We start from the raw sequence: 27,743 nt of genomic DNA, 5'->3' as shown, positions 1-27,743 counted from the left end.
AACAATGAACCGAGGAAATAGTGAAAACGCGGGGAGGGCTCGGCAGCGCCTCGAGTCCTCCATGCCGGCAGGGGGCGCTGTGACGCGGGCGCGGGCGGAAGCGCGGGCGGGAGGGCCGGGCCGGTGCGACGCCGTGAGCGCGGGGCGGGGGGGACGGGCCGGGCGAGCCGGGGCCGCGCCGCCTCTGCCGCAGCCGCAGCGCCGGAGCCGAGAGCCGCCAGCGGGCGGGCGGAGCCCGCCGGACCCACAGGTACTGGGGCTATGGGGGCGAGAGCCGCGGGCATTGTCCGGCACGGGGCCGGGCCGCGCTCTGCGGGCCGCGGGTAGCGCGGCCCGGCCGGTGCCCGCCGCGCTCCGGGCCCGTTTCTCCGCCGGGCGCTGGGAGGAACCGGCCGAGTCCCGGCGGCCTGGGCGGAGGGCAGGTCCGGGGATCGCAGCCGCCGCTGCGGGGGCACAGCCGGGCAGCCCGAGGGGAAGGGCACGGCCGGGGCTGTGCTTCTCGTGCGGCAGCGCCCCGGTCCCCGAGCTCCTCAAACGTCGAGCCCGAGGAACGATCAACGTAAAGCCGCGCACGGCTGGGCCCGGAGCGAGCCGCAGCGCCCGGGCCGCCCCCCGGCAGGGCGGAGGGGCAGCGCCGGCCCGGGGGCGCTGCCCGCGACCACCGCTCTTTGTTCCGGCCCTGGCTGCGCCGAGTGGCCGGAGCTGCGGGGCCGGCACTGCCTTTCGCGGCCTCTCGGGGTCCGGCCCCGAGGCCTCTTCCTACAATTGTTGTTCCTGTGGTAGCCCCGATAGGCCTCCGCAGCAGTCGCTGTGCGGGAGAGCCTGCTTTCTTTGCAGGCTGCCCCACAGACAGCTAACGCAGCCTGCTCTCTCTTTCGGGAGCATAAGAAAAGTTTTGCCCTTGTTTTTTTGCCCATGCAAATCCGTGGAACGCTATGGGTACTGAAACTGTGATGTATCCGGTTTTGGTGTTTTTTAATTTTTTTGAATTTTAATTTCTGGTGAGGGATCATGTAGGTGCCCAGGATTTATTTAAAACCTATATGCTGTCTTGTGGGAATGGTGTGATTTAATTTGCATGATGAGTCAAAGATTAAATTACATGACCTAGGCTCTTCAGTTTCAGTGAGGCAAATAACAATGCGTGGAAGGACAGTTTCAGTGTAGATCAGAAATGAAATTTGATTAACATCAAAATATTGCAGAGTTTTGCCAGCACGTGGTTTTTTTTAAACTTGCCTAAACTCCTAATTCAGGATCCTTAGCAGTGTGGTTCATCAGGAAGTGTGTCTTCCTTTTTAACACCTAGAGTTCATTTAGTCAGAGGAAATTTAACATCCTGAGCTTGCACCTTGGTATTGAAGCTTTTAAATAACAGATTTTTACTATTTAAAGCATGGTGTACTTTTAATTAATAGCTCTTACCTAATACCTGTTGATGTGGCATGTGCTTTTAACTGCAGAAGAAAAAAAAGGCCACAAAATATTTTGTGAAGTAGAATAAACATGGTACCTGCTCTGGGCTCAGGAGTGACTTGATTTTTTGCTTTCAGCTGTCCTGTAGAAATGGCAGTGGCATGGTGGTTTGATAGGTTTCTGCCCACTGTGGACTGGCTGTTGTGAGAACATTGTATTTCACAGTTAGCTTCATGGTTTTCCTGTGGTGTGAGAAACTACTAGGTCAGCCAGCTAGGATGCAGCTGGCTTAAATTTATTTGTATTTAATGTGGATCTCATTTGTAGTTTAATACACCTGTTGTTGGGGCTTTCCTCAGCAGGCAGAAGTACCTTGGGACAGGAGGAGGTCATGTCTGGTGGTGCTGGAACCGAGCAGAATAGTCTTAGAATGTGAGTTTGTACATATGGGCTAGCCTGCTGCTGAATTCTTCTGAATGCTGATAGCATTGATTTTTTTCACTTAAGTTTAATGACATTCTCTTCTTTATGTTGACACAGAGTTCTGAAATTCTGATGTGTTCTGTGTTTGTTGAACACACAGTTGTATAAAACAGAATTTATCTTTTTAAAAACACAGGTATTTACAAATAAAGGAGACTGAATGACAGCAGCAGTTGAGTAATACTTTGTGACAGTATGTCTTTGAGAGATAATTATGCTCTTTGGGTATTATCAAGCCCAGACAAATGTATATTCCCAGTGGGGTATGATAATATTAAAACTGCACCTCTTGGAATTCCTTGATTGGTTTATTCAGGAGGGAATGGTATCTATTTTGCATTCTATCATGTAGCTCTTATTAATTAATGACTGGTAGTTGAATGAGACTCAACTGTTGCCCTGTATGTGCTGTACTTCCTAGGTTTTTGTAATGGCATTTTGGTGAATATGAGAATTACTGGCCAATGTTTTCCCTTCTCAATCATTTCTTTGTTCAGTTTTTGCAGATTTTTCTTCATTAATTGTTTGCAGCCTATTTTTTTGTGTAAAATATTTCTGAAAGCTGATAATCTCTGTACGTGCTTTAGGGGCTTTAGACACTTGCTACAATAATGATTTTTTTTGGTGAAGTTTCAGAAAGGTGCTGTAATAGCTGGTGCTGCTTTGAAGCAGGGGGCAGGAAGAAGCCTGGTGGCCTTTTGAATTCCCTTCTGGCCCTGCTTTTCTGTACTTGTGACACTGTGTAACATGGTTTAATTACAAGAGCAGCTATTAAAGTATGATTATCTTTGTCTAATTGGAGGCATCGTGCAGTTACCTATCAAAAATAAGATTTGACTCATCTGCTCCTTCAAAATTAATAGTTCCACAACAGCCTGCAGCTATTTATGTAAATAATGTGCAAAGCAGCAATGTGAGTTGAATATTTTTCAAATGTTATCATTTCTGCACTGTACAGTTGAAACATTGTGTGTTTAATTCCCTCTTTGCCCATGTTTTCTCTTGATACCATGCTTCTGGCACCATGAGGTGCAGAGGTGTGAGCCAAAAGGAAGCTGAATGTCTGCAGTGAGAAGGTGAAACTTTATGCTGAGATCCCTCCCCACCCCCCAAGTGCAAACACAAAGGTTAAATTAGCAGATGAGGCTGTCTTGAATTATTTTAAAGGACTTGAGCTGGGCTGTTAAATGCATGATGGGGGAGCACCTAAGGCTTACACTGGTGTCATGTGAGTTTGGGCTTTCTTTAGCCTGAGCAGATTTATGTGCTTTCCTTATTGCACCTTGTGATAAAATAACACATTCATTTGGCCCTATTTAAATACTCCTTATAAAGGCTTGAATTCAGGATTGAGCCAAACTGGAAGCAGCCAAAATTCTGTGTGTTTACAGGAATAACTGTGGTCATTCCTCAACAGCCTTCGTGGCCTCTTTTTTTCAGACAGTGTTAATTTAGGAAGTAAATGGCTTAGGTTTAAATAAACAACTGCAATTTGCTTTCTAGCTCCTTTGGTCTGGGTATTCCAGCTATGCTTGATATAATCAAAAGACACTACAAAAAGTTCCTGACTGTTGACTTCAAATTTACTAAAAGGAAGCAAATATTGAGCCTATCCACAAGGGCATAAAATTCTGGGGGATCTTTCTGTTTATTGAAATTCTGCTACTTGTTGTTAAATTCCAAGTTCTTTCTAAAGTTGCATTTCCTGTGTAATACTTCCCTCCCCTTCAAACACTCAGAGAATTCATAACCAAAAAGTTAAATATAGCAAGACAGTTCAAAAACTGGTGAGTTATAATTAGTAGAGAACTGTAGTATTAGTGTAAGATGCTTTTCTAAGTTCACAAATACCTTTGGATGAAGATATTTGAGTTCCTGTGTAGATGTAGATGATTAAAACATTGGGTATTTTAAAACATTCAGGTATACTGCCATATGTGGGAAATGGCTGCATCAGTGAAAATGTACTGTGCTGCTTTTGGTCCTTGCTCTGTAGTGTATTTTTTTCTAGTCAGTATTTATTGATAACAAATTGTTTTTTCTTACTAAGAGAATGTAACAAATTGTTATAACTGCAAACCCTGCAAGATTTGAAACATGGGACTTAAAAATAGATAAGACAGAACTTGGCTATAAATTAAATGGAATTAATTTGTCAGCTTTTCAGGGAATTGAATGTATGTGACTGTGAGAACAGTAGTTATGTTCAGTCACTCATGTGTGAAATGCCTTATCTCCTTTGAAGTTTGTCTGTGTTAAACATAGAATGAAAAAATGGAGAAGTGTTTCCAGAAATGTGGAACGGGTGATCTTTTTCTGGCTGCTAGAGCTGCCTAGCCCAACATCTGAAGAAACACCTTTCTGAAGAGTTTTCATTGTTTTATTTACTGATTCTGAGTGAAGCCTGGCAGTGCATGGATTTGGGAGGAGAGGCAGCTGCACAGGGTTGTAGAAGGTCCCTCTGACACCCCAGCTAGCTCTTGCAGCCAGTGTTGCTGATTGTATGACTTTCTCTGTCATTTTCTTTTTACTGTCCTGGCCAAGTGCACCTGGAAAGCTCCTCATGGATGGATATATTTTTCCAAATATTCATTTGAGCCACAGCAGCTTCTCAGCTCATCAGCTGAGGAGCTTGCTTTGAGAAAAAAGTCAGTAGACAGTGAGTTGTAAGTGACACCGTGTGTCACTCATGGAGTGGTAGATGTGTGTGCTGATACACCCATTCAGAGCATCCTGCTGTAGTGGAGACTCTGAGCTCTTCCCCTGGCTAAGCAGTTTCAGGAGGTTGTAGAAATGAGGCAAAAGTTGTTTGTGTCATTATAGTTTACTTTTGACTGTGACATGTGAAGGTACTGCTCTAGCAGATGATACTCCTTTTGATAGCTGTCAGAAGATTAAATTTTTTTTTTGTTTGATGTATAGCAGTAATTTTTAAATGAACCACCAAATTAACTACCACATAACATTGACATTATTGAATATCATGTATAGACAAAGAATAAGCAAAAGTGAAATCTATTCACAAAGACGCAAAACTTTAGCAAAGAAAATGTCAGGCTTTATTATAAAGAGACCTTGGTGATGCAGACATGCACTGAGTGTATCACAGGGATGCCTGAGATGTCTCTCCCACACAGTTTATGAATGCATGGTCTTCTAACCTGTCACACCTGCTATTCAAGTCCTAAGTTTCTTCTGACTGGAGTTTGGTAGTGATGGAGAAACTTCTCAGGAGAATTTAAAGAGATACTTTGGAGGAGGTCACTTGAGGCACGATTCTTAATAAAGGCTTCGTATATGCTTGGTACTGAATTAGACAAATGTTAGACAAAGAGAAAGCAAAGTTAATCTCTCAAAAATTAGCAAATATCCTGAACCTTGCTTTACTGATACCAATTTGGTACAAAAACCTTATATGATTGTTTCCAGTTTTTTTTCAGCTCGGTGCACAAAGCATCCTTTGAATGTACTTGTTGAGTCCAGTGTATTTGGTCTTTTGCTTTACTGCAAAAGCAGATAGGAGGATGCATCTCCTTGGGGGTTTTTCTTTGGTTCACAGATACTCATGACAGTACATTTCACAGTGTTCTTCAGCAGCATGGTGCTTCTCCCTGCTTTTTCCAGGGGACAAGAGCACAGAGAATTTCTTTCTTTCTTTGAGTGTGAGATGTTTGTTGTACATGTTGTCTGGTGGAGCACTTCAGAAACACACACTCCCTAAAGTTTTTTTCCAGTGATACCCATTTGTGATGTGAGATTCTGTTGCCTAAACATAGATATCTAGTTTTATTGTAGATTCTCCAAGGCACCTGCCCTAGAGGTTTGTGATTTTCTGAAAGGGTGGTTGGAAGCCTGCTGTGCTGTTTCAGAGCATTCATAGTGGTGTTTGTCCAATAGGCCCCTGAACTGATGCTGTGATATTGGCTGCTAGCCTTGGAATCTCATTTTGGCCTTCCAGAAGAGGATGAGCACTCCAGTAGTGACCATGAGCACCTGGGTTGTGTTGTCTAATGAGAAGGGAAGGTTGGGGATCAAATTCTGCTGCCTGAGTCTTGTTGAAGAGACTGGTTTTGCTGCCCTCTGCCTTGTTGCCTGCTTTCCAGCTTTAAAAAAGGAGAAATTCCTATGGAAATTTTCCTTTCTGTAGTCTAGTATAGTTGGTCAGTGGAATGAGTGAAGACTTCTCTAAAGGAAGCACAACTGAGGAAAATTTAAATGATCAAGGTAATTGTAAAACCTTAAACCAGCTGTTGGCTGTTGGATTTGAGGGTTCAAATTTGAACCTGTGACGTTCAGCTTGTCTTAAAACATAACTGAAAGCAACCACAATCTCCAGTCACCAGGGCAAATAGTCTTTTTCCATGAATTACAGAGGTAATGATTGACAGCAAAGCCAGCTTCTTGAAAATAGTCTATGTTGGCTAAACAAGCACTGTTCTGGAGGTGATTATTTAGATTTGTAATCTCTAAGAAAAGCAGCAGATTGACTCATCAGAATTGACTAATATAGTTCCGTTTTATGTCTGTAATTGACATTGAGCAATATCCAAACTCTGCTAACTCTGTAATAGGGTGGAGCTGGAGTAAACAGTTTTTCCCTGAGGAACTGCATCCATTCACAGAGCATTTTGGGCAGAGTCGTGGCATAGCTGTGCTGTCTGACTGGTGTTACCCTTAACTCGTGTTATAGTGACAGGTTTAACCTCATTAGGTCCAAAAGAGCCCCTTCATTATAGGGTTATGAAATATTTGCCCAAAAAGTCACAAAAACTTCAGGGCACTTGTGTCTGTTGACAAACTTATGAATGTTTTTTAGTTTTAAATTCTGTGAGAGAATTGCATGTGAGTTTTCTTTATTCTTTTAACCTGGAAATACATTCAACTCCCCAGCTTCTTAATTTGTGAATGTAGTTATTACTTCCTACCTGTAATGTATTTTTTTTTTCTCTCAGAAAGAGAAATAAACTCTTTTTAGTGAGTTTTCCTTCTTGCTTTGGAACTTACATGTGTGTGGATATGTAAAAATGTTAACAGCCATATGGAGCTGTATTTATAGTTTATATCCAACAAAGAAGGATTGGATTTTTGCTTTGAGGCAAGACTCCTTGCTTCCCTTAGGAATTGTACTGGGTAAGGTCTCAGAGTTGTGGGAGTCGAGTCTGAGTAGTTCTGCTCTCCCTTTGGCACTGGCAGTTGCTCCTTGTGTTGATGCAGGTTGAGGACTTAACACTACATCCAATCTAGGAAGAAATATCAAATCTGTGTTTCAGAAGTAGCTGTTCTTGAGCTCTTTAGTGAACAAGGAGAATGATTGTTGGCCAGAAATGCAGAAGCTTTTCTCTTGAAATAGGCTGTTTTTAACTTTCAGAATTGCTAGCAAGTATTGAGAAATGATGGTAAGCACAACAGAAGTTTCTATACCTTGTCTCTTGTATTCATTATAGTACTCTAACTTTCAGTATTGTGGATTGATGCCTCTGAGATTTATACAGAAACTCAGAAAATCCAGATTTTGAGCAAGTCCCTAAATTAGATAACCAAGCTAAACTAATTTCAAAATTACTGTGAAGGAAAAATTAAAATCTGTATTTTAGTAGCTAAAAGGGATAGTTTGAAAATTTATAAATTGGTGTCTCATGTTTGTTTACATCTTGTTTGACTTAGTAGTGAAGAATTGTTTTAATAGATTTAAATACATCTGAATTCTGTGAAATTCCCTTATTTACTTCTGTTTCTAATGGATGGTTGGTCAGATTCCAGAATTGTCACTGCATGCCTTTTTTTTTTGTAATTGATGTAAAGGTTGCATTACAGTTTATGGGCTGCATCAGAAGCAGCGAGGGAGGGAATTTTTGTTTCTTGACCATTTCATAATTTGATTTAAGATCTCGTTTGGTTGAAGCCTCTTAGTGATATAGAAAGTTATGATATTGTACTATTGTAAACTCCTATTTAAGTAATTTTTGTAATCCCTAATTAAATGAAATTATTTTAAGCTGGTGCACCAGTTAATAATTTCAAGGGCTGTGGGAGTTTTGGGGTTTTTTTCCAAATAGCCCTAAGGATACTGGCAGGATACTGACATAGCTGTAATAAGTGAAAATGCACAATGTTAGGAGTATAGCTCTCAGCTAGAATGGAAGTTCCACCTGAGCTTGGTGTCAGCCCTTTAGAAGAACTATTGTCCTGCAGAATGTTTTTTTTTTTTTTTTTTTTTTTTGTCATTTCAGATGTGATGTGAGATCATTCCTTCTTTTAGAGATGGAAACTACTTCCTGTTGTGTTCAAGTTTCTCTTGGTATCATTGCACAGTGTGAAACAATTTGATAGTTCCCTTTTCCAGTCCAGATCTTCTTAGCAGATTAATTAAGGGAACTGTCCCTCAGAGGTGCTTCCCACCATGTTAGTTGACCTACTGTTGGTCACTTCTTGTTCCAAACCTTGTTTTTCACATACTCTCAGTCAGTTTTTCATTCGGGGCTCTGTCCATGTGTTTCAGGGGAGGTGCTGACTCCTCTATGGGACCTATCAGCAGTGCTGGTTTGTTACATTTGTGAAGCCTCAGGGCTCCTCTGCCGTGGAGAGTCACAGCTACAGCAGCTATTGCGAGTTGCTTTGAAGCCAAATCAGTTGGGAAGCCTTTCTTTTGGAAGGATGACTGTATGCTGTGGAGTTCCCTCCCGCCTCCTTTTTCTTTAAATGCTAACATGCTTTCAGAAACTTTTGCTCAACAGCAAGCAGGTGCTGTAAGGTACTGTCTTGTGAGTTTTGGCTGGAATAAATTTAGATGCTACACTTTTTATGAAGACTTTCAACCTGTCTGTTCCAAGGTTGTTATTTTCTTACATTTGTTACACTTAAGGGAGCAGAGAAGTTTGCTTAGCATGATGTGGTCTGCCTGGAAAGGGAACTCAAGTGTCCCCAGGAAGAGAAGGACATGAAAAGTAGCATGTATCAGCACAGACATCTGACACATTGTTTATCTTCTGTTTTCATTAATATACAATAACTCTGAGTAACTGAAACTCTCGGGTGGTGGTAGGAAGGAAGAGGATTTTGACCTGGGTTTTTCAGGAATGGCTGGCTTTTCAGAGTGTGTATGCTGAAGTATCCTGCTATAACATAGATCTTTGGGCTGGTGTCTTCTGAATCATCAGAAGGACTCTTAATTAGGTTGCCATGGCAAGAGCTTGAGCACATTTTGGGAGCAATCTAGATCATTCCCCTTTTTTGATTCCTGTGCTGCAGAGCATTTCATAACATGGAGTTCATGGGTTAGCTGAAGCTCTTCTCCCTCTGCCTCAAAAACTATGAAAGTAAAATACAGTGGCGTGGTGTTAAATGTTATGACTCTCACCTCATCTCTCCTGAAGGTTTGTGACTTGGATAGTTCTCTTAATCCTGGGATGCATCACCTCTGCCATTAAATATATCTTTCTATCCTCTGTGTTACCCTAAAGGAGCACACCTATCTTGACAGTTGAGATGTGGTGCAGTTTATGTATCAGAAATTGAATTCCATTCGTGACTTTGAAGATTTAGACCAACATTTAAACTGGCAGAAGAAAGAGAGGTGATTTAGGGAAACTGCAGAGTACACTCTTCTACAGCTACCTAAGGTATATATTGATGTTGAAATTATTTATGTGAAATTTTTGTATTGCAGTGCCTGGCTCTTTTCTTGGGAGAACAAAGTGAAGTATCCTTTAAGATTTTTTGCTTGCTTGTTTATTATCTTGGCATAAAATGTGGTCACTTATTCATTAATGGTTAGTTGTTTAGTTTTAAAGGGAAATAATTTTATCATAGAATCATTGAATGGTTTGGGTTGGGAAAAGACCTTCAAGACTGTGCAGCTCCAGCCCCCTGCCATGGGCAGGGACAGCTTTGACCTGACCAGGTTACTCAGAGCCCCATCCAGCCTGGCCTTGGACACTTCCAGAGATGCAGCATCCACAGCTTCTCTGGGCACCCTGTGCCAGAATCTCTCCACCCTCACAGGGAATAATTAATTCCTAATATCTAATCCAACCCTGAGTGCTCTCAGTCTGAAGCCATTCCCCCTTATCAGAAGCCCTTCTGCAGCTCCCTTGTAGCCCTTTTGGGGATGGAAGGTACTTTAAGATCTCCCCAGAGCCTTCTCTTTTCCAGGCTGAGCAGCCCCAGCTCTCTCATCCTGTCTCCATTGCAGAGATGCTCCAGCCCTCTGATCACCTTTACGGCCTCCTCTGGCCTCGCTTCAGCAGCTCCATGTTCCTGCTCTGCTGGGGGCAGCACTGTGGGTGGGGTCTCACCAGGGTGGATAGAGGGGCAGAATCCCCTCCCTCGTGATGCAGCCCCTTGGGTTGCTGTCTGGGCTGCAGTGCACACTTCCATGCCATATAGAGCTTCTCCTCAGTCACCACCCCCGAGTCCTGGGCAGGGATGTTCTCAGTCCATTCTCTGCCCAGACCGTGTTTGTGCTTGGGATTGCCCTGTCCCACGGGCAGGACCTTGCAGTTGCTGTGCTTGTTGAGCTTCACAAGGTTTGCAGGAGCCCATGCCTCAGTGCAGTGCAGACCCTGTGGATGGCATCCATCCCTGCAGTGTGCTGGCTGCACCACACAGCCTGATGACATCAGCAGCCCTTGCTGGGGGTGTGCTCAATCCCACACATCTGAGCTGTGCCAGTCCAGTTGTGACCCCTGAGGAACACCACTCCTTGGGGGAATAATACATTATCAACACGTTGTCTCTTTCCTGAACTCTGGATATCAGGCTGGATTTTAGCCAGCTGCTTCTCATGAGTTTTTTTCTCACTCTGCTGTCTTGGTAGCAATGAGAGAGATGTGCACCTGTGAATATCACAGGCATGTCATGGCCTGTAATGTATTGATTTTTCTTTTCTTCTTTTGTCTTTCAAGTGATGCCTGTGAAATTAATTCATGGTCTTGAGTAATTAGGGAAAGAATTTCTCCTGGCTAGCCTCTGATTTTACTGTTCTGTGATGTGTTCCTCTTTGCCACATTGTCCTTGGTAGAGCATACCTGAGAGGAAGCAGGAGTTTTGTCTGAGGATAAGCTGTGATGAGAGTCCTGTACTAAAAGGCACCTCCACACAACTAACTTGGGGAAATTGGACACTTGATTGATGGTGTACTGATGCTGACTGGCAGTATGAAGGAAAGAGCACTCTTTAGAAAAGTAACTTAAGCCCTAGCACAGTTGTTATCATGGTGAGTGGTTGTGGGTTTTACTAATCTAAGCTGTATCTGCACTAGGTGGGATTTGCTAGCAGAGCTGTGTCAGTAAACCCTTTGTATTGTCATCAAAACTGTCTTTTAAGTGCCAGGGACCATGGCAAAAAAAAAAAAAAGTGTGACAGAAAGCAAGTTTGTCAGATGGATAATGACGTGTGGATCAGCACAGATACTGTCTCTGCTTCAGCTCCTTCTACTCGGTAAGAGATAATTTAAGGGAAAAAGTGAACAACTCTTTTCCTTTACTGAATGGGGATGTAATGAACTAGAGGGAAAAGATTCCCAGTAATGGTGGTGTCATGATTCTCAGTCATTTATTGATTGCCCTCTCCTGCTTTCTCTTTGACTCAGTACACAACTCCCATAGGTTATTTGTCAGAAACTCCCTTTTGTAGAGGAGGTGTTGTTCATTGGATCATGCACCAAGTTGTCTTGGCTTCATGTAGCCAGAATCTGCTTGGATTCATGAGTATTGATCTCTCAGTGATTTACATTTAATCTTTGTGTCACTCTGCTGAGACCTCACAGTTGAGGTGACAGTGTCAGAACTGAGGAGTGAGCTGTGGTTTCAGCCACCTCTACAGAGTGTGACCAGCTCTTTGCAGTGCAGCTTGCTGTGCTTGTTGGATTTCAGTTTCAGCCCTACTTCTGCCCAGCTGATGCACAAAAGTGAACCCAAGCAGTTCCACTATGCTTGCCTGCCTGTCATCCCAGCTGGTTTGCAAAGCTTATGGAACTGTGGTGAAGTCCACAGTGGTATAACACAAAGAGTTTTTAATTGTGAGCTCCCAAATGGATTATTTTGGAAGGGAAGCCTTCACATGTGGAGTGTGGCAAAGCAGAGATGGATGGAGTTCATTCTCTGCCTATGGCAGGGACCAGTAGTAATCACTATGGGAAGAGGGCTGCTCCTTGGAGTGTCTTCACAGTTCCTAAATCAGTGTTTTTAGGATGTTCCTGGGCTATGTCAAGGTCACTGTTTTACTGCTCATAATCTTAATGCTTTAATGTTGTTGTTCTTTAAGTGTTATTATTATTTTGTAGATTGTTTGTTAAAAATTTGTTGATCTTAAGGTAAATCAGATGAAGAGCTTTGTTGTGTTGAACTTTGATAAACGTAGGTTGAGCATTAGAAGTTTCTAGACCACAGAATATTGTCCCCAAAGAAAGTAAAGAAACCATAGGAAAAATATGGTTCAATTTCTTTAAAGCTCATTTTAGAAGTGATACACTTCTTATTGAAATTGTACTTGGGTAAATACTTCATTAATTTTGTTGGGTTTTTTTCCCCAGGCTTTGTTATTTGTGCTACTAGAGAATGGCTTTACTGAGTATAGGTTTTTGTTTGAGAGAATATTCTCTAAAGAAAATTGTGCCTTAGAGGATTGTGGCTGGAGCAATCCAAGACCCATTCTTGCAGTTTAATTGTTCTCAACTTCTGTTCAAAACAAAACGCCCCAAAAGTGCACGTGCACTTCCCTTGTGCTGGTTCTTGGGATTCTCATCCTCCTTCCTTACGTAACCAGCTCGTGTTTAAAGGGATGTTTTCCCCTGCTCATTGCACCAGCTTTCTGGTTTGGGCTCAGTGCTCATGTTGTGGTGCTGGTGGGGTTTCCTGTCCTTCACCTGGGTGGTTTCTCACACTCACACAGCTGATTTGAGTTACTGGAATGTGTGAACTCTAGGCCATATTTCATAATGTGAAATAAATCAGAGATGAAACTGCAGTATCCTTCAAAAGCCTCCACTTTTGCACTGCTTCATTCTCAAAATTGACCCTTAAATGTATATCAGAAAATCTGGTACCAAGAGGACCTCTGGAAAGGAATGGGAGTAATACATGCTAAGGGATAAAAATAGTTACAAAGGAGAGTCCTGCTTTGCATTTTTGCTTCCAGGGGTGGGTAGTGTGGCACGTACAGAATTGCAGCATTTTTTTGTCATGTAACAAATATTCTGGGGTTTGTGATTATGCAGTTTTGGCAACTGAGCCAACAGGGGGTTGACTGTAATACCTGGTTAGGAGAAAATTATTTCAGCTTCTACCTGGACAGAAGTGGGCATATTGTCTGACAGATTTTCTTGAAGCTCCAGGTAAATTCTTTGGTTTTTTATGCACAGTATGCTAGAGACAGTAGTTGCTTTTGGTGATAAAATGTAGTATCACTATTGTTTTTAATAATTCTTAAATGTACTTCCCAAGGAATGGGTGAGGCATTCACATGCCTGTCTGTATACCATATTGCAATATAGCAGTAAGGTTTGTGAGGAAATGGATGGGTGGGGTAACTCTAAACAGCACACCAGGGAAAAAAGCTGAGTCATAAGATTTCCTTCAACATGAAGACAGGCTGGGATTTCACATTCTGAGATTTAGTATTAACAAGCTTTTCTGCTTATGCTGGATCTCTGAAGCCCCTTAAAAGCAGCAGTATTATTTAAAATCAGTTGCTACTTTATGTAGCTGTGTGCTAAACTGCAATTTCTATAACAATGTACAAATCAGAATAACGTAGTTTTAGGGGGCTGCAGTGAGCTAGTGGAGCCCAGTGGCAGTAGCTGCCCTTCTTTTTGTCCAGTGTAGTGCAGGTGTCTGCTGGAGAAAGAGGCCCTTAAAGAGGCAGAAGGATCAGTAAATTAATTGAATGGCAAGAGAGAAGCCTGCTTAATGAAAGGAATCAGATGGCATTTGGTGCTAAAGAAACAAGCAGGGCTATTAGCTACCATGGTTTTAATTGCTTGGAAATTTTCAGAAAGTAAGAAGCTATGTCACATTATTATTTTCATTTTTATGTAGAAATTTATTTCCTAATTTTACCCTTTTTTTCTGAATCCATTGAATTAATTTTTTTTTTTGCTTACTTCACTGTTCTTCTATGTTACAGGTGGGAATTGTTTCTTCATTTTAATTTTTCCTTGAATTAAGTTGCCATGTTTAAAGAGGGGATTTTTTTTCCATCTTAAAGTGGGTTACACCACAAATAATTCTGTGATGCAGAGTTGTGAAACTGCTTTTGAATCACATTAAAGCTTTTGTGTGCTGCAGACTTGGTAGAACAAGTTAATAGTGAATTTTAAGAAAGATGCTAGTGTTCTGTGCTGGGTGGGACATGCCAGATGTGAGATGAACATGCCTGTCCTTCAGGGAAACTTGTATGTATGAATTATGTTCCTCACAAAATCACCACAACAGTTCCAAACAGATCATTGGTGTAATACTTTTATCCACATTTTAAAGATAAAGTTGAAAGAAATACTGAAAAGGTGTGTGGAAGTATTTAGAGGATAGCAAAAATGCTTTTGACCTGGACTATACCCTTAAATTTTGCCAATAATTACCATTTACAAGCACATGGTTACAGTGAGCAGTTCATGCTGGAGCCCTGAAACTCATTGTGGTGTGGCTGTTGCTCTTTATCCATCTCATTTCCTTTGTGACAGGGAAGCTTGCAGGTGAGCTTGTATTAATAACTGTGCTACTTAGACACGTATTTTGGATGAGAGGTTGTTGTGTTTCAATTTGTTTAACATATCCAAAAGAAAAGTAAAGAACTGCTTTGGTAAAATACTGAAGCTCTGGAAAATCTTTTAATCTAGTGGGAAACCATATATCCAGAATAAGGATACTGAAAGATGTAGTAGTAGAACACAGCACATGAAAAATGTGCAAGAATGTTTTAATGAGGAATGTGAGTACTCAGTTGAAATAACCCACTGAAGGAAATGATGGCTGCTGCCCTCGGTCCCTACACTTGTGCAATCAGAAGTGGCAAGGTCTTTCAGGAAGGTGTGCTGTAGGCAGGAATTTGCAGTGATGAGCTGACAGCAATATTCCAGATGCTTCCCAGTGGCACCTGGCTGCTGTCCTGTGCTGCTGCTGCATGTACTGGGACAAACCACACTCACAGGAGGACAGGCAGGAGCTTCGCCTGCCTAAACTCTGATAGCTGGTGACATTTCATAATCTTGTACAAGAGCCTCGAATAGCTAATGAGGTGCTGCTTCTGGCTTTGAAGTACTCAGGGTTTTTTTGGGGTTTTTTTTTTGCAAGAAGCATGGTAGCTTGCATAAAAAATGGTTTTTGGATCAAAGGCATGACTGTCAGTCTTCCTTTGGGATGCTGGGCATGTCTGAGTGTGAGACAGTGCTTTTAAAAATGCATTATTTCTCGATCTCTTTCTGGTTTTATCATTCTAACCAGACTTCCCAGTGATGAATTCTAGCTGAGCTAACATTGTAGCAATTACACTTGAAGAAAACTGATTTATGTTACTGTTTTCAATACTGCCTTAATGGTCCCTGTTAATCCAAGAAGCATGCAATGAAAGACTGAGTTCTGAGGGAAATCAAGTCTATCAAGACAAACATGAGCTTGCTGTATTATATTTTTAAAATATTAACATGCCCCTTTTTAGCAAGATGCATCATGTTGTGTCAGCAGTAGGTTGATAAATTGTCAGTTAAAAATCCACATGCAGTGCAGCCTCAACTGTTTACTGAGAAACTTGGTATTTTGCCTTTGTAGACTCATTAGTTTATTTAGGTGTATTTGCTTAAGCCATTCTCCTGTGTGTTATTAGCACTGTGGAAGGTAATTGACACACGATATGATTTCAGGATAGGTGTTGGCAGCTTCCCTCTACCTGGAGGAGGAGAAGCTGGTGTGCCCTTTGCTCCTGACTGCCTCAGCCCTCTCCTCCTCCCTTCCTTGGGCTGGGGCTGGCTCACACCTTAGGGTGCCTTGTACTGGTTTGTCTTAAGAACCTTTCAGAATTTTTATTTATTGTCTCTAATTTTTTTTTTTGCTTTGTCTTCTCCCATTTTGGTCTATTAAGTCAGCGTGCCGGGCGCTGGGACAAATATCAGGCTTCTCAAAATAACTGATGGAAAGTGACCTTGCCCCTCCAGCCCTGCTGTTGGTTCAGTTCCAGCCTTACCATGGAGTGCTCTTCTGGAGAGATCAGAGCTGATTGACAGCTACTTGCTCCTCAAAGGGATGTTTTTTCTACATTCCCTACACTACTCATTGTTTATTTTCATTTTACATGGTAGCTTTTTCTGGTAGCTTGGTGAATGCTCAGCTCATGGACAGGTCAGCTGGCCCTGGCATAAAACAGGGGAAGGGATGTGGTGCTGGGAGCAGAGGGGGAACAGGACCTCCCCATCAGCAGTGGCTCATCTGCCCTGGGGAACCTCACTGGGAATTATTTGGCCTTATTAAAATTACATTTTTTTTTTTGATCTGCAGCAGTTTTCTTCTTACGTGCACATTAAATGGATGTTGCATGGGCTTTCTCACTAGGCTTAGATTTTTTTAAACATGTGCAGTTGCAGCTAGGAAATAGTTGAAGGGTTTTTTCCCTCCTCTTTTCCTCATTAGGAGGTTACAAAAGCAGTCACCTTAAACTCTTGATGTGTATAGGCAACAAGTTGCGCCTGAGGACTTAATATTAGTGCAATTAAATGGTGAGGGCCATAATAGAATAAGGATGGAGTTTATTGCATCTGTTTGTTTCACAAAATGTAGGGTTTTTGTACATTAGTTAAGTAGCATTTTGCATGGGAATAGGTGGTGGTTTGCTCTCTGGAGCTGGAATATGTGTGCATACTTAAATTATGCTTTATTTATGGATTATACTTCAGTGCAGAGAAAAAAAGTTTAAACTTAATTGTTAAATTCATGGTGTGTCTAAAGTAGAAAGGCTTGAGTTTGCTTCTGCTGTTGGTATGGCTTTCCATTCAATTTAATCCCTTTCCCTTCTTGCATTTAAGTGTCTGTGTTGGTGAGAACAAATTAATTTGTTATTGGAGTAACTCTACACATGTTAGTGCAGTCAGGAGTGTAATTGTACTATTCCTTGTACCTATATTGTTCTGAAAATAGTAATGCAGGCATCTCACAGTAACAAAATCATACTTTCTTACAACAGAAAAAACCACTTCTACTAGTAAGTAATCATGTTTTAAACAGTGACAAACAATTCTGCTATAGAGTTAGGATATTTTCTGACCCTTCAAATAAAAAAGCTCAGCTGCATGACAGACCATAGTCCAGCCTAGTGTGTCTGTTCTTTGGAGAATTTAACTAAAGGAAAGGAATTTGTTTATCATGCTTCTGGATTTGTTCCTGTGGCGCTTTTTTTTTTTTTTTTTTTTTTTTTAGCTCAGAAGATACTTTAAAATCTTATATATGGAATGTGTTAGATTTAAGTTGAACGTTATTGATTGTTTGGTCAATCCAGTGAATTAAAAAATACAAAGCCTTATAGATAAAGCAAACTGCACGGATGCCTGGTGCATTGACAGAGCTGGAAGTTATATACTATCTGAAACAGTGGGGCTACTATCTCTGGTTATCACAAAAGCCCAAATGTCCCAGTGTGTCAGTGGAGCTGCAATCTCTGGGTGTTTGGCCATGTGCCATGTTTGATGGTCCATTGGGATTGATAACATCTGTAGAGTTCTAATTGTGGCTGTGACCCCAATGCTTTGAGGACCTTAAATTTTGTTACTTTTAGCCTATTTGAATGCTGGTGAAATAAAATGCATGCCTAAGAAAGTCTGAGGTTTGTCTAATGTTGTCCATGGGCTCTTTGAACAAATGGATAATGTGAGGTTTCTGGGAAGGGCAGATAAAGCAAAGCAGCCCAGCAGAGCACAGAGCTGTCCATGTACTTACTGCAGTTTAACTCTTAAGGAGTCCTATGATCCTTTGTTTAGCCACAATCAGCGTTTTATCCTGAATTTGCAAGGCAACCAGGTGCTAATATTGTGAATCAGTTATCATTTGACATGATGTAAGGCCTATTCTTATTTACAGAAAATGTCATTTGATGTTGTTCCCTTTTTTTCTTGTGTTGCAGATGTGGGTGGTGGCAGCTCTTTCCGATCCCACACAGATGTTGTCATTGTCTATTGTGCACAGAGTGCTGCTGGGGGTAGTATTGCTGGGCTGAAAAAGGAACAGCCTGTCTATGTTCTCCTGCATGAAGTACAGCTTTGAGAGACAAAGCACTGCTCCTGCCTTTTTTTTTTTTTTTTTTTTTTTTTTGGGCAGGATGTGGCACAGGTTTTTCAGTAACAGAATTTTGCTTCAGGGTTTGTGGGATCTTCAGACCTTAGGCCCCAGATGATGTTCCCAGCAGTGCCATTGCATTCCTTCCAGTAAGAAAATTGCAATGGCATAAACTGTGTATTTACTCCATTTTATATAATAAAAGAAATACCTTGAAGCAAAATGTCACCTTCATTAATCAAGGATGTAGATTTTCTTCTTAGTGGTGCTGACAGTCGTTCCTGATTTTTCTAAATTACTTGTGAGAGATTCATACAGGAACTTACTTGGATTGGGAGAAAAATGTTTAATATAAATGTATGCTAGTGAGCTGTTATTAATTGATTATTTGTACATAGAGTGAAGTTTATGTATGACTGGAGAATGTACTTATATATATATCTGATTTACACAGAACCTGGAAGGTTTCAGGAATAAATCAAAGCTGTAGACTGTTGTTAATTTAAAGAAAAATTTGGGCATTGTCTAGAGGGAAATCAAGTTTTGCAAACCTAGACCTTGGGCACATATGAGGACAGTTGTTTATCAGTATCCCATATTTCCATAAGTTTTCTGTTGTCCATGTAGTTTTTTAGACTTAAGAAGTAGAATAGTTCTGATCCAGAAAATGAATGTACAGAGCTATTTTCTTTGGTTTGATTTATTTTCTTTGTATATTGCTGTCATACCAGATTTTGTGGTTCCATATGTTTTAGTTCTCTGAGCTGATTCCTAATGGATTTGCTCCTGTTTGAATGCATAATCCAAGGAATTAAGACTGGCAATTTGTCGAGCCAGAGAAATTTTCTGTTACGTGGGTATAGCCATCTTCCAGAATGAATAGGCAGAGTAATTGTTAAATGCTATTATTATCAGTGATGATATGCAAACATGAAAGAATCCAGATTTGTTTTCAGGGCTCATCTTGATTTGGCAGAAGTAGTAATCAAAGGGAGAGATAAAGAGAACATTGAAAATGTTGCTGTGACGCTTGAGGTGTGTCATCTATGTTGTGGGGAAATTGTGCTTATTTTCACACTGTGTCTTTCTAGGAAAAAAAAAATCCTGTGTGAAAACAGCATAATTTTCTTTAAATATTGTTTTAAATGCCATTGTATTTTCATTAAATAACAGCAGTGGTGCTTTCCTGTAGGCAGGTTTTCGTTCCACTAGATGAGATAAAGTTTGAGGCATAAAATTCTCTTGTCAAAGGAATGACCTGTGGGCAGTTTTTGATCTTTTTTTATCTCCTGCATTTGTAATTTCAGTGTTAGGGCCCCTTTGTGCAGATTGTGAATGAGAGATTACTATAATGACGCACACTACAAAATAAATGCAACAGAAAGTCCTTGTGATCTGTTAAATAATGGAAATGGCTGGTGGAAGGTCTTGTTCCAGGCTTCCTGCTGATACTTTTATCTGGAAGCAATCTAATTAAAAACTACCTACCTTATGCTTTCTGAAGTCAGTTGCAGGCATGTGAATCTAGGATCTCTGTAACTGCTTACCTGAAATCTCTATTTATGGAAATTTACTTGGCTAAAGATCCCAGTTCTTCTGTTCTTACCCTTTGGCTGACCCAGTGGCAACAATTTAAACTTATTTGTTTGAGAAGTAAAAATAACTCAAAAATAGCATTGCATTGGGATTTTTCATCCCTGATCAAAACTCTGTTTGATAAGATCGGCAGTAACATTTTGGAGTTCCTGGTGGATGAGCTGGTATTTTAATGAAGGAGCAAAGTGCATCATGTCAGATAAGAAACTTCAACTTGTGCTGGTTAGAGTTGGCTTGTTACTGACTACCTAGACTCTGCAAGAAGATAGAAATCCAAGTTTCAGTGTAATACCCCTTCTTTGGGATGACAGTGCAGACTCTGATCTGCAGCTTCAGCTGTCTTTTGTGTCTAGCAGAAGTAGCACTGTCAGCATTTTTAATGGAGGATTTCCTGTTCTTTTCTGTCTAGATTAGAGTTGTAGAAGTATGCTTTATTACTTTATGGAATTCACTTTTAAGAAGCTTTTATTGTTTAAGTGTGGGTGTTTAAATATGTTTAGTAACTAAAGCTTCAGTACACTCATTTATTCCAGTAGTACTTTTCTATTTTGTACACAGAAGAGAGTGTATATATATATATATCTGTGTGTGCATAGAAGTAAATACATGTAAATATGCAGAAGAATAAATGTGTTTGGATTTGAGAGACAGATATTTTTAGGAAAGGAAACTCTCCTGTAAAACATGTTTTATCTTTTTGAGAAAGATACACATCACGTGTTGGTTTTAATGTTTTCAAGTGCTATATGTATCTCTGCTAGATATCAAATTTTATTTCCAATAAAATGTATGAGGGTGAGACTGTATTTCAGTGTTATTTCAGATAGGAAGATGCCAGGACATGCCAGGTGTTTTGGCAGGAGTAGGCTGCTGTCTGCTGTGTGTGTAGGTCCTGCACTGAGGTGCAGACTTTAAGGTCTGCTTTGCCTTTGCAGATTGATTATGGAATGAATCTGGGTAAAAGCATGTACCTGGGCAGTCATTGCAGAGAGGCACGAGGAGCTGTGTGTCAAATACCTCGTGTGAGAAGGCATTTTGCTTGGCAGCATTAATTGGAATAATTGATCCTAGGGAGTCTTGCCCATATGGGGCATCTGTGCAGTATGTGGCTTTGGATATAATGAATGTATTCTTTAATTTGCTCCTGAAGCATAAGATGATGATCTTAATGTGAGTTCCTTCATTGTGTATCTTGTGTTTTAAAAGAAAATGAAATACAAGAATTTAAGTTTGTCACAACAAGCTCTAGTTCACCTGTCAAGGATCATTATTCTGTGTATGAATACCTTTGCTGCTCTCTTGATCTTTGTGTGTGTTGTTATACAGAGCTCAAGTTTCCATTTTTGATGTACTTTCTCCTTCTTTTACAGGTGAAGCAGGAGCCATAGAAGGAAGACCTTGTGGTTTGCAATCATGCCATTCCCCTTTGGCAAGTCCCACAAGTCTCCTGCAGACATAGTGAAAAACCTGAAGGAGAGCATGGCAGTTCTAGAAAAACAAGACATCTCTGACAAAAAGGCAGAAAAGGTACAGTTGTGATGTTCTAGTTGCTAAACTGTATTTGAAAGTGGGGGAAAGGGGGAATTTACAGCTGTCGAAACTGAATCAATTAGGAATTATTTTGGTAGTTTATACTCTGATAAAGGGTAATTTATGTACCTTTGAACAGGTGTGTGTCCTGTTGGTTGGTTTGCTTACGCCACTGGTAGCTGATAATGATACTTAAAATGATTTGGAACTGTGGGACACTGCATTCTTTTAATAGGCAGCTCACTGCTATACAGTGTTTTAGTGCTTGTGACCACCCCGGTGCTTTCAGTACTGCACAAGTAGTTCTGTCTCTGCTTGTCCATGCAGATCTTTACAGAGCAGAGTGTCTCTTGCTGAAGCTGAAGAACTTTGTGTCTTCAGGCATGGAGAATATATTTTGGCTTTCTTGTCTCTTCTTCAACCCACACTAGGAGAAGTTCCTGTGCTAGTGCAGTTTCCTTTAGTTGGATGTCTTGCTACTTCAGTCTCTGTACCTACCCACAGCCATTTACTTCTCAACTGGCATACTTGATCTTACAGTTGTACAGTGTCTGACCTCAAAGTTCAGTCCGTGTGCCACTGCATCTCACCTTGTGAATTGTGTGGCAGAGGTTAAGATGAGCACCCTCCTTGGAGCCTTTCCCAGCATTCTTTAACTATTATATGTCATTCTTGGCATCCAGAGTCTCATACAGGAGTTAGTCACAATCTTTTCATGTTCACCTGTATTTTTAAGCAGAGTGTGGCCAGCTCCTCTATATTGTTTCACCTAGATTTGACACTACTGCTTTAAAGAGTCCTAATTAAATTGTCATCTTAGTTCTTACATTCTTTAATAATTAGCATTTTCTACTCCTTTGCCATATGTGGTATGTTACAGGTGTCTTGTAGTGTGCCACAGTAGTTTCCTCTGATGCTTTTCCTCTCCTGTTGGAAAGAAAAATGTTACATTCTGTTATGCATGCTTGTGTGAAGGCTGGAAGAATTGTCATTTGCTGCTGCTTTTCTTCTTTCTCTTAAAGAGCCCTCCCTCAAGAGAGGAGGGAGAGGTGCATTCTGAAGAGTCTGTGATGAGACTTGGCACTGCCTCCTTTGTCTCAGCCTCACTATTAGTTCCTGGAAATGTGGCCTGGTCTTAAAATCTCCTCTCGTGTCCCCTCTTTCTGCTTAGACCCTTAATGGGGAGCAGACCAGCCCATCCCATTGTAGCTGTGTATTTAGCACATGTGTGTTCCTGGTGCTGTAGCTGAAGGTTGGCATGTACCCTTTCTTCTTGCTGGCCTTCAGTCCCACACCTCCATCTTTTTGAAAGACTTCATTTATGTGAGGCTGCTGCTCTGACAAGAATTAACATGCTGAGCCTGTGGAGGGGTTTTTCCTGTATTGTACAGAAGGTGACACATTGTGTTTGCAGGAGAACAAAGACTCACATTCTCTAGGTTAAGTGTGAGGAAGGCTTAATCCTGACATCCAGGGAAATGAGCCTGGGTATGGTGGTGCTGTTCCCTGTCATCCTTGCTATTCACAAAGGAGCTGATGAGGCTGAACACTCACATCACCAGTGTCCACATCTCCATGTGGAGATGCATCAGGAATTATTTGTTTCCTTGGCAAGCCAAGATTTCAGGAAGGTGACTATGTTTGTGACTGTTTAGGTCAGGTGGTTTGCTGGTTGGATAGTTATTCAATATCTTAAGGACCAGCCCTCAGATCTTTGAGGGCACAGCTCTGAGTAGACAACCTGAATTTGTGACCTCTTCCTGTCCAGTCTGTAGAAGTGACTGAAGTGACAGAGATCTGAGCCATAGCCTTTATTAGAAAAGAACAAACATTTCTCCATGCCTGTACCTCTGTATTTAGGTATCTTTTTCTCTTTCATTATCCCTTTTATTATGATGATCTTTTCTGCAATATGACTTTCCAGCCTCCTTTGGAGAAGAATTTTGTTCTGATGGCAGGGTAGAGTCTGTGGCTAGTAGTGGAACAGAAATAAGAAATCTCACTCTACATGAAGCACAAAAATTGCTGCCTGGTACTAAAAGGAAGTTGGTCTTGGTTTTATGACTTCATTTTATTAGTGATTAGATGTGTATAAAAATATGGTGTGTGTCAGTAATTTTGTCACTGTTGCTGTTTGATCCAGGGATATGTTTCTGTAGTCTGTCACGTATCAACAGTGTAATTTCAGTTCTGGGTCAGCATACTAAGTACTCAGTATTGGTTATAAAAGTACCCCTTTGGGTTAAGGCACTACCTAGTTTTCTTACACCTATTTTGTTTCTTATAATATTGAGTTTACTATTACATGGAGAATGCTCTTTAACTACTTTGTTGCACAATCAGAAATACAGATTTACAAGAAAATTAGACAAATAATTTACCCTGGAAGTTTTAAGTGTAATTACGTTTGTGAAGAATTTCTCATTTTTTTTCAGTACTTAGGCTGAAATTTGAAACTGTTAATGTTTTGTTAGCAGAAACAAAATATCAAAGGAGGTAATAAAGATTTTAAAATATTGGACAGTGTGTGTTCCTGTCCATTCTTTATAATCATAGTGGAAGGTACTCTTCAAAGCAAAAGACGTAAAACAATAGTAATGTCTTGTTCAATTATGGAACATTTTGCTCTGTAATACTGGAAAAGTTATTTTATAACCAAAAATTTGAAATTCAAGTGTATCCTAGTTACATGTTAATCTACCTTTTTGAGCTCTGTGAAGACTGGAGAAAAATTAACCAGGTAGTTCTCCAGGTCATTTGAAATGTCCTTTAAGCATGTGGTGCCCGTTTGGGAGCTGGGCTGGGGGAGCTGGGCTGGGGCTCACATCTCCACTCTCCCTTGTCTGCCACAGCTCTGGTACTTGCTGGCTTCAGTGCTGTGCTTAGCACAGAGGTCATGGCTTACAGTATTTTGGAAGGGAAATGAGATTTCAGGTGATTCATAACTGAAATGGGTTCATCATTTGTGCTGTTAGTTCTCCATTGCTTGTGCTCTCTCAGAATGGGGGGCTAAAGGGAAGGGAACGGAAACCTCCTTTACTATAAGCAGGACCTACCCTTGATCTAGTCCATTAATTAGTCTTTACTGACATATCTTCCTTCTCTTTGGCTGATCCCAGCAATTTTTCATACTACAGTTCACTTGGTGTGTGGCACACATTTACTGTCAAGCAGGTAAATATTTACTCATGCAATCAAGTTGTTCTTTGCTACCCTCTGACCTTGGGTTAACCTGGTCCCAGCAGCTCCCTTTGACTGTTGGAGCCCTGTTGTTATCCCAGGCAGGATGGCCCTTGCAGGTGTGGTTGGCCTCTCTCCTTTAGGTCCCAGCTGTGTGTGATGGCAGCTCCTTGAGTAACAGGCTGCACCCAGAGCTGCTTGTCCAGGGGGATGCTGTGCCATGTTACCACAGGTCACATTTCCTTCAGGAAGTTAATGCTCTCTCATTCATAAAGCTGTAAAATCTTAGATTTGTTACACATGTGTGCACAATTAATCTGTGGTTGAAAGAAGGCTAAAGGTTAAGTAATCTGCCTGGCCTCCAGTGTGGGGCTGTTGCTCAAAGGGGTAAAGATGAGGCTTCTTCAGGAAGTAGCAGGTGAAAGGACATGCTTCTCTTCTAATTGAACTTAGCTCCTCTGTGCTGTCTCCATGCTAAATGCCTACTGGGAAATCATACAATCATTTTTGGCCTTTAAATGTATTACTGTGCTGATGTAGTTACTAGTACATTTATGGAATTGTATGCTTTTGTAAGCATTTTGAAATCTGGCCAATTTAAGTAGTCATTAAAATGATGCTTTTTGCTTGTGATAGATACTGCTCTGGACTAGTAAAATTATTCACCCAGTACAGGCTCCAAGCTATATCTGGTTTATCTTTTTGATGGATGTTTTCATTAATAGTGCAGTTTCTGTAACTCCATTATCCATGTATAGAGAACCCCCATCTGTTGGGGTTCCATAGGCCTGGAGACTGCCAAGCTCACTGGAAATATTTCATGTCTGGCCACGTGTTCTTTATCTCTTTCTACTGTTGATAAACCCCAAATAATCCATCTCTACAACTCTAGATAGAGTATTTGGGGTTTGCACTGCTTACCATTTAAGAAAATAGTAAAATACTAAATTTTAGAGTGTTTCACTGATCTTTCCAGAAACTGGGATAAACCATAGCTATAAAGACATGCACCTCTTCTGATGTAATGATCATATGTGTGACTTCATGGTGTCTGCATTTATTTTTAAATAGTATCTTCCTGTCCTTTGTAAGCATAGAGAAGTAAGTACTTTCTTGATTTTCCTTGCTTTACATTTAATTTTTATAGTGTGGCTTGTCCATTTCTGGCACCATTGAATTTTAAATATGGCTTGCCATGAAATTTTTCTCTTAAAAATTTCTCTTTCTCAGTGTTGAAAGCATATAAATACAGATGTTATACTTTAAAAATATAAATTTCAACATATAAAATATATACTTAGAGACTATAAAATATATATAGAGTATAGCTGTTCTGTATATATAAAATACACCCTGGTCATACATTGTACTGGGATATATTTTATGTATTTATACATTTGGTGTATGATTGTTAGTTCCACTATTGATCATAGGTTTTTGGATGAACCTCATGGTGTATTTTGATCTTTATCTCTAGAAATCTTTTTCCCCCCTCTTAAAAAAAAGCAGTTCATTAGGTAATTTAGATCTCAGTAAATTAGAAAATCTTGCAAGTAATACTAACCAACCTTCTTTATATTTCTTGGTTTTATTTGTTTTTAGTGGTTGTTTACTTGGCTCTTCACACCAGTATTTAATGTAGCATTGTATTTTTTCAGTGTAACTATCTAAATTCCATTCTGCATCTGAAATGGCAAAAATAGGTCTGCACACATTGGCTTTGGAATATGTTTGAGAGTTCATGGAATATACAAGAGTGAGGAGGTTCTAGAAATTTGTCAGTTTATTTCTAGTGTTTTTGATACCAAATTTTAGAGTAGAGGAGAAGCAGTATAAGGATGTTACCTTTTATGAAAGTAGAGTGCATCAAATGACTTTGGTACTGATACAATGCTTCCAGAAGACCTCATACTTGTATTTCCAGAAGATGCCCAGGAATGATAGCTGGAGTGATGCAAGGCTTTGGTGCTGCAGGTGGTACAGGTTGCCTGGGGAGGTGGTGGAGTCCATCCATGGGGCTGCTGAGCATGGCTGGCCATCAGCCTGCTCACCTTGGCAGCACTGAGGTGGCCCTGCCTCCAGCAGGGGGGTGCTGCATCCTGATGGCCTCCTGAGGTACCTTCCAGCCTGAGCTGTGCTGCTTTTTAGGGATGTGGTTTAGTGGCAGCTTTGAGTTTAAGGGCCTTTTCCAACCTCAGTGATTCAGCGTCTCTAACTTCCACTTCCCACTAACGCTTCGTGCCATGCCAAGTTCCAGTGGAGCACATTCAGCTGCTCCTGAGGTTGTGAAGGGCATGAAATCCTGTCTCTTCCTGAAGTTCCCAAGCTGTATGTTCATCTTGGGCTAGAAGGCTTTTTGGCTTTTTAAAGCCCTCTGTGTTTTACATGCTACATTACTTTCTGCCTGGTTTGCAAGCATTTCCATTGCTGCTGTCTTGGGTGGTGGTGAGGGAGAACCCTCAAGTGTGGTTATTAAGGTTTTGGTGGTTGGGAGGCTTGTTCTCTTTCCTGGGGTTTTGGTGGGACAAATTCCCCACTCACATTCCTAATTACGGGCATGCCCTCGATGCTGCCATAATTTTAGCTAAAATAGGCAGTTACTTGAGCTGCCTTTCTTCCTCTTTCATCTTGCTTTGTAGTGTGCAGGGACGGACTTTGTTTCCTCTTCCCTTGGTAGCCATGCATCAAAGATATCTCTTCATATCTTGATGTCTGACAGATGTTCCTGTTCTTCTCCTATGGAAGAACTGTTTCCTCAGATTTTCAGAGAACAATTGTGTGGTGTAATTCTGCTCCAGTATGGTGAGCTGGTGTTTCCATTTCACATCTTCAGGAGCTGGCATGAATCAAAGTAGTCTCACTGGGCACCTGCTTCTTGCTGTCTCACTAACAGTGCACAGAAAATCCTTTGGAATTTTGATTGAAGAGGAGACAACTGGGTCTAGGAACTGAAGTTAGCAGGAAGAGGGAGGCAGCAGGGAGTGGAAAGTTGTGGAGGAGCTAAAAATGATACGGAGCCTCCTTAAAGGTCATGGAATCCTTGCTTGCATACCTAGCAAAGCTGGAATGGCTTTAGCTTGAATAGTGCATGGGTCATGCTGATCTTAAGCCTCTCTGGATAAAAAGCACAGATGAGAAATCTTTTACATGCTCTTTATAAGACTGGCAATATTCAGAAAGGGGTAATTCTTTCCCTTTATTAATTCTCTGTGAGCTGTCAATCATAGATACTTTACATTAAAGTGTACTCATACTTTGTTGGCAGGTTCATCTAATTACTAAAAA

The 27,743-nt window shown here is 40.9% G+C and overlaps 1 protein-coding gene across 1 annotated transcript in view; it reads left to right on the top strand.

The window, feature by feature from the left end:
* The first annotated feature begins 113 nt into the window (after positions 1–113).
* The window catches only part of CAB39 (calcium binding protein 39), a 41,124-nt gene continuing 13,494 nt past the window's right edge, over positions 114–27,743 (top strand). Inside the window, exons 1-2 of the mRNA XM_079315417.1 lie at positions 114–250; positions 21,119–21,275. Coding sequence (XP_079171543.1) covers positions 21,162–21,275 — 114 coding nt within the window. The 5' untranslated portion in view covers positions 114–250; positions 21,119–21,161. The remainder of the gene's footprint in view (positions 251–21,118; positions 21,276–27,743) is intronic.

The sequence above is a fragment of the Erithacus rubecula genome (assembly GCF_903797595.1).
Source record: "Erithacus rubecula genome assembly, chromosome: 11".
Classification (NCBI taxonomy): Eukaryota; Metazoa; Chordata; class Aves; order Passeriformes; family Muscicapidae; genus Erithacus; species Erithacus rubecula.
The sequence above is the reverse complement of the archived record's forward strand: the minus strand, read 5'-3'. Positions and strand labels throughout refer to the sequence as shown.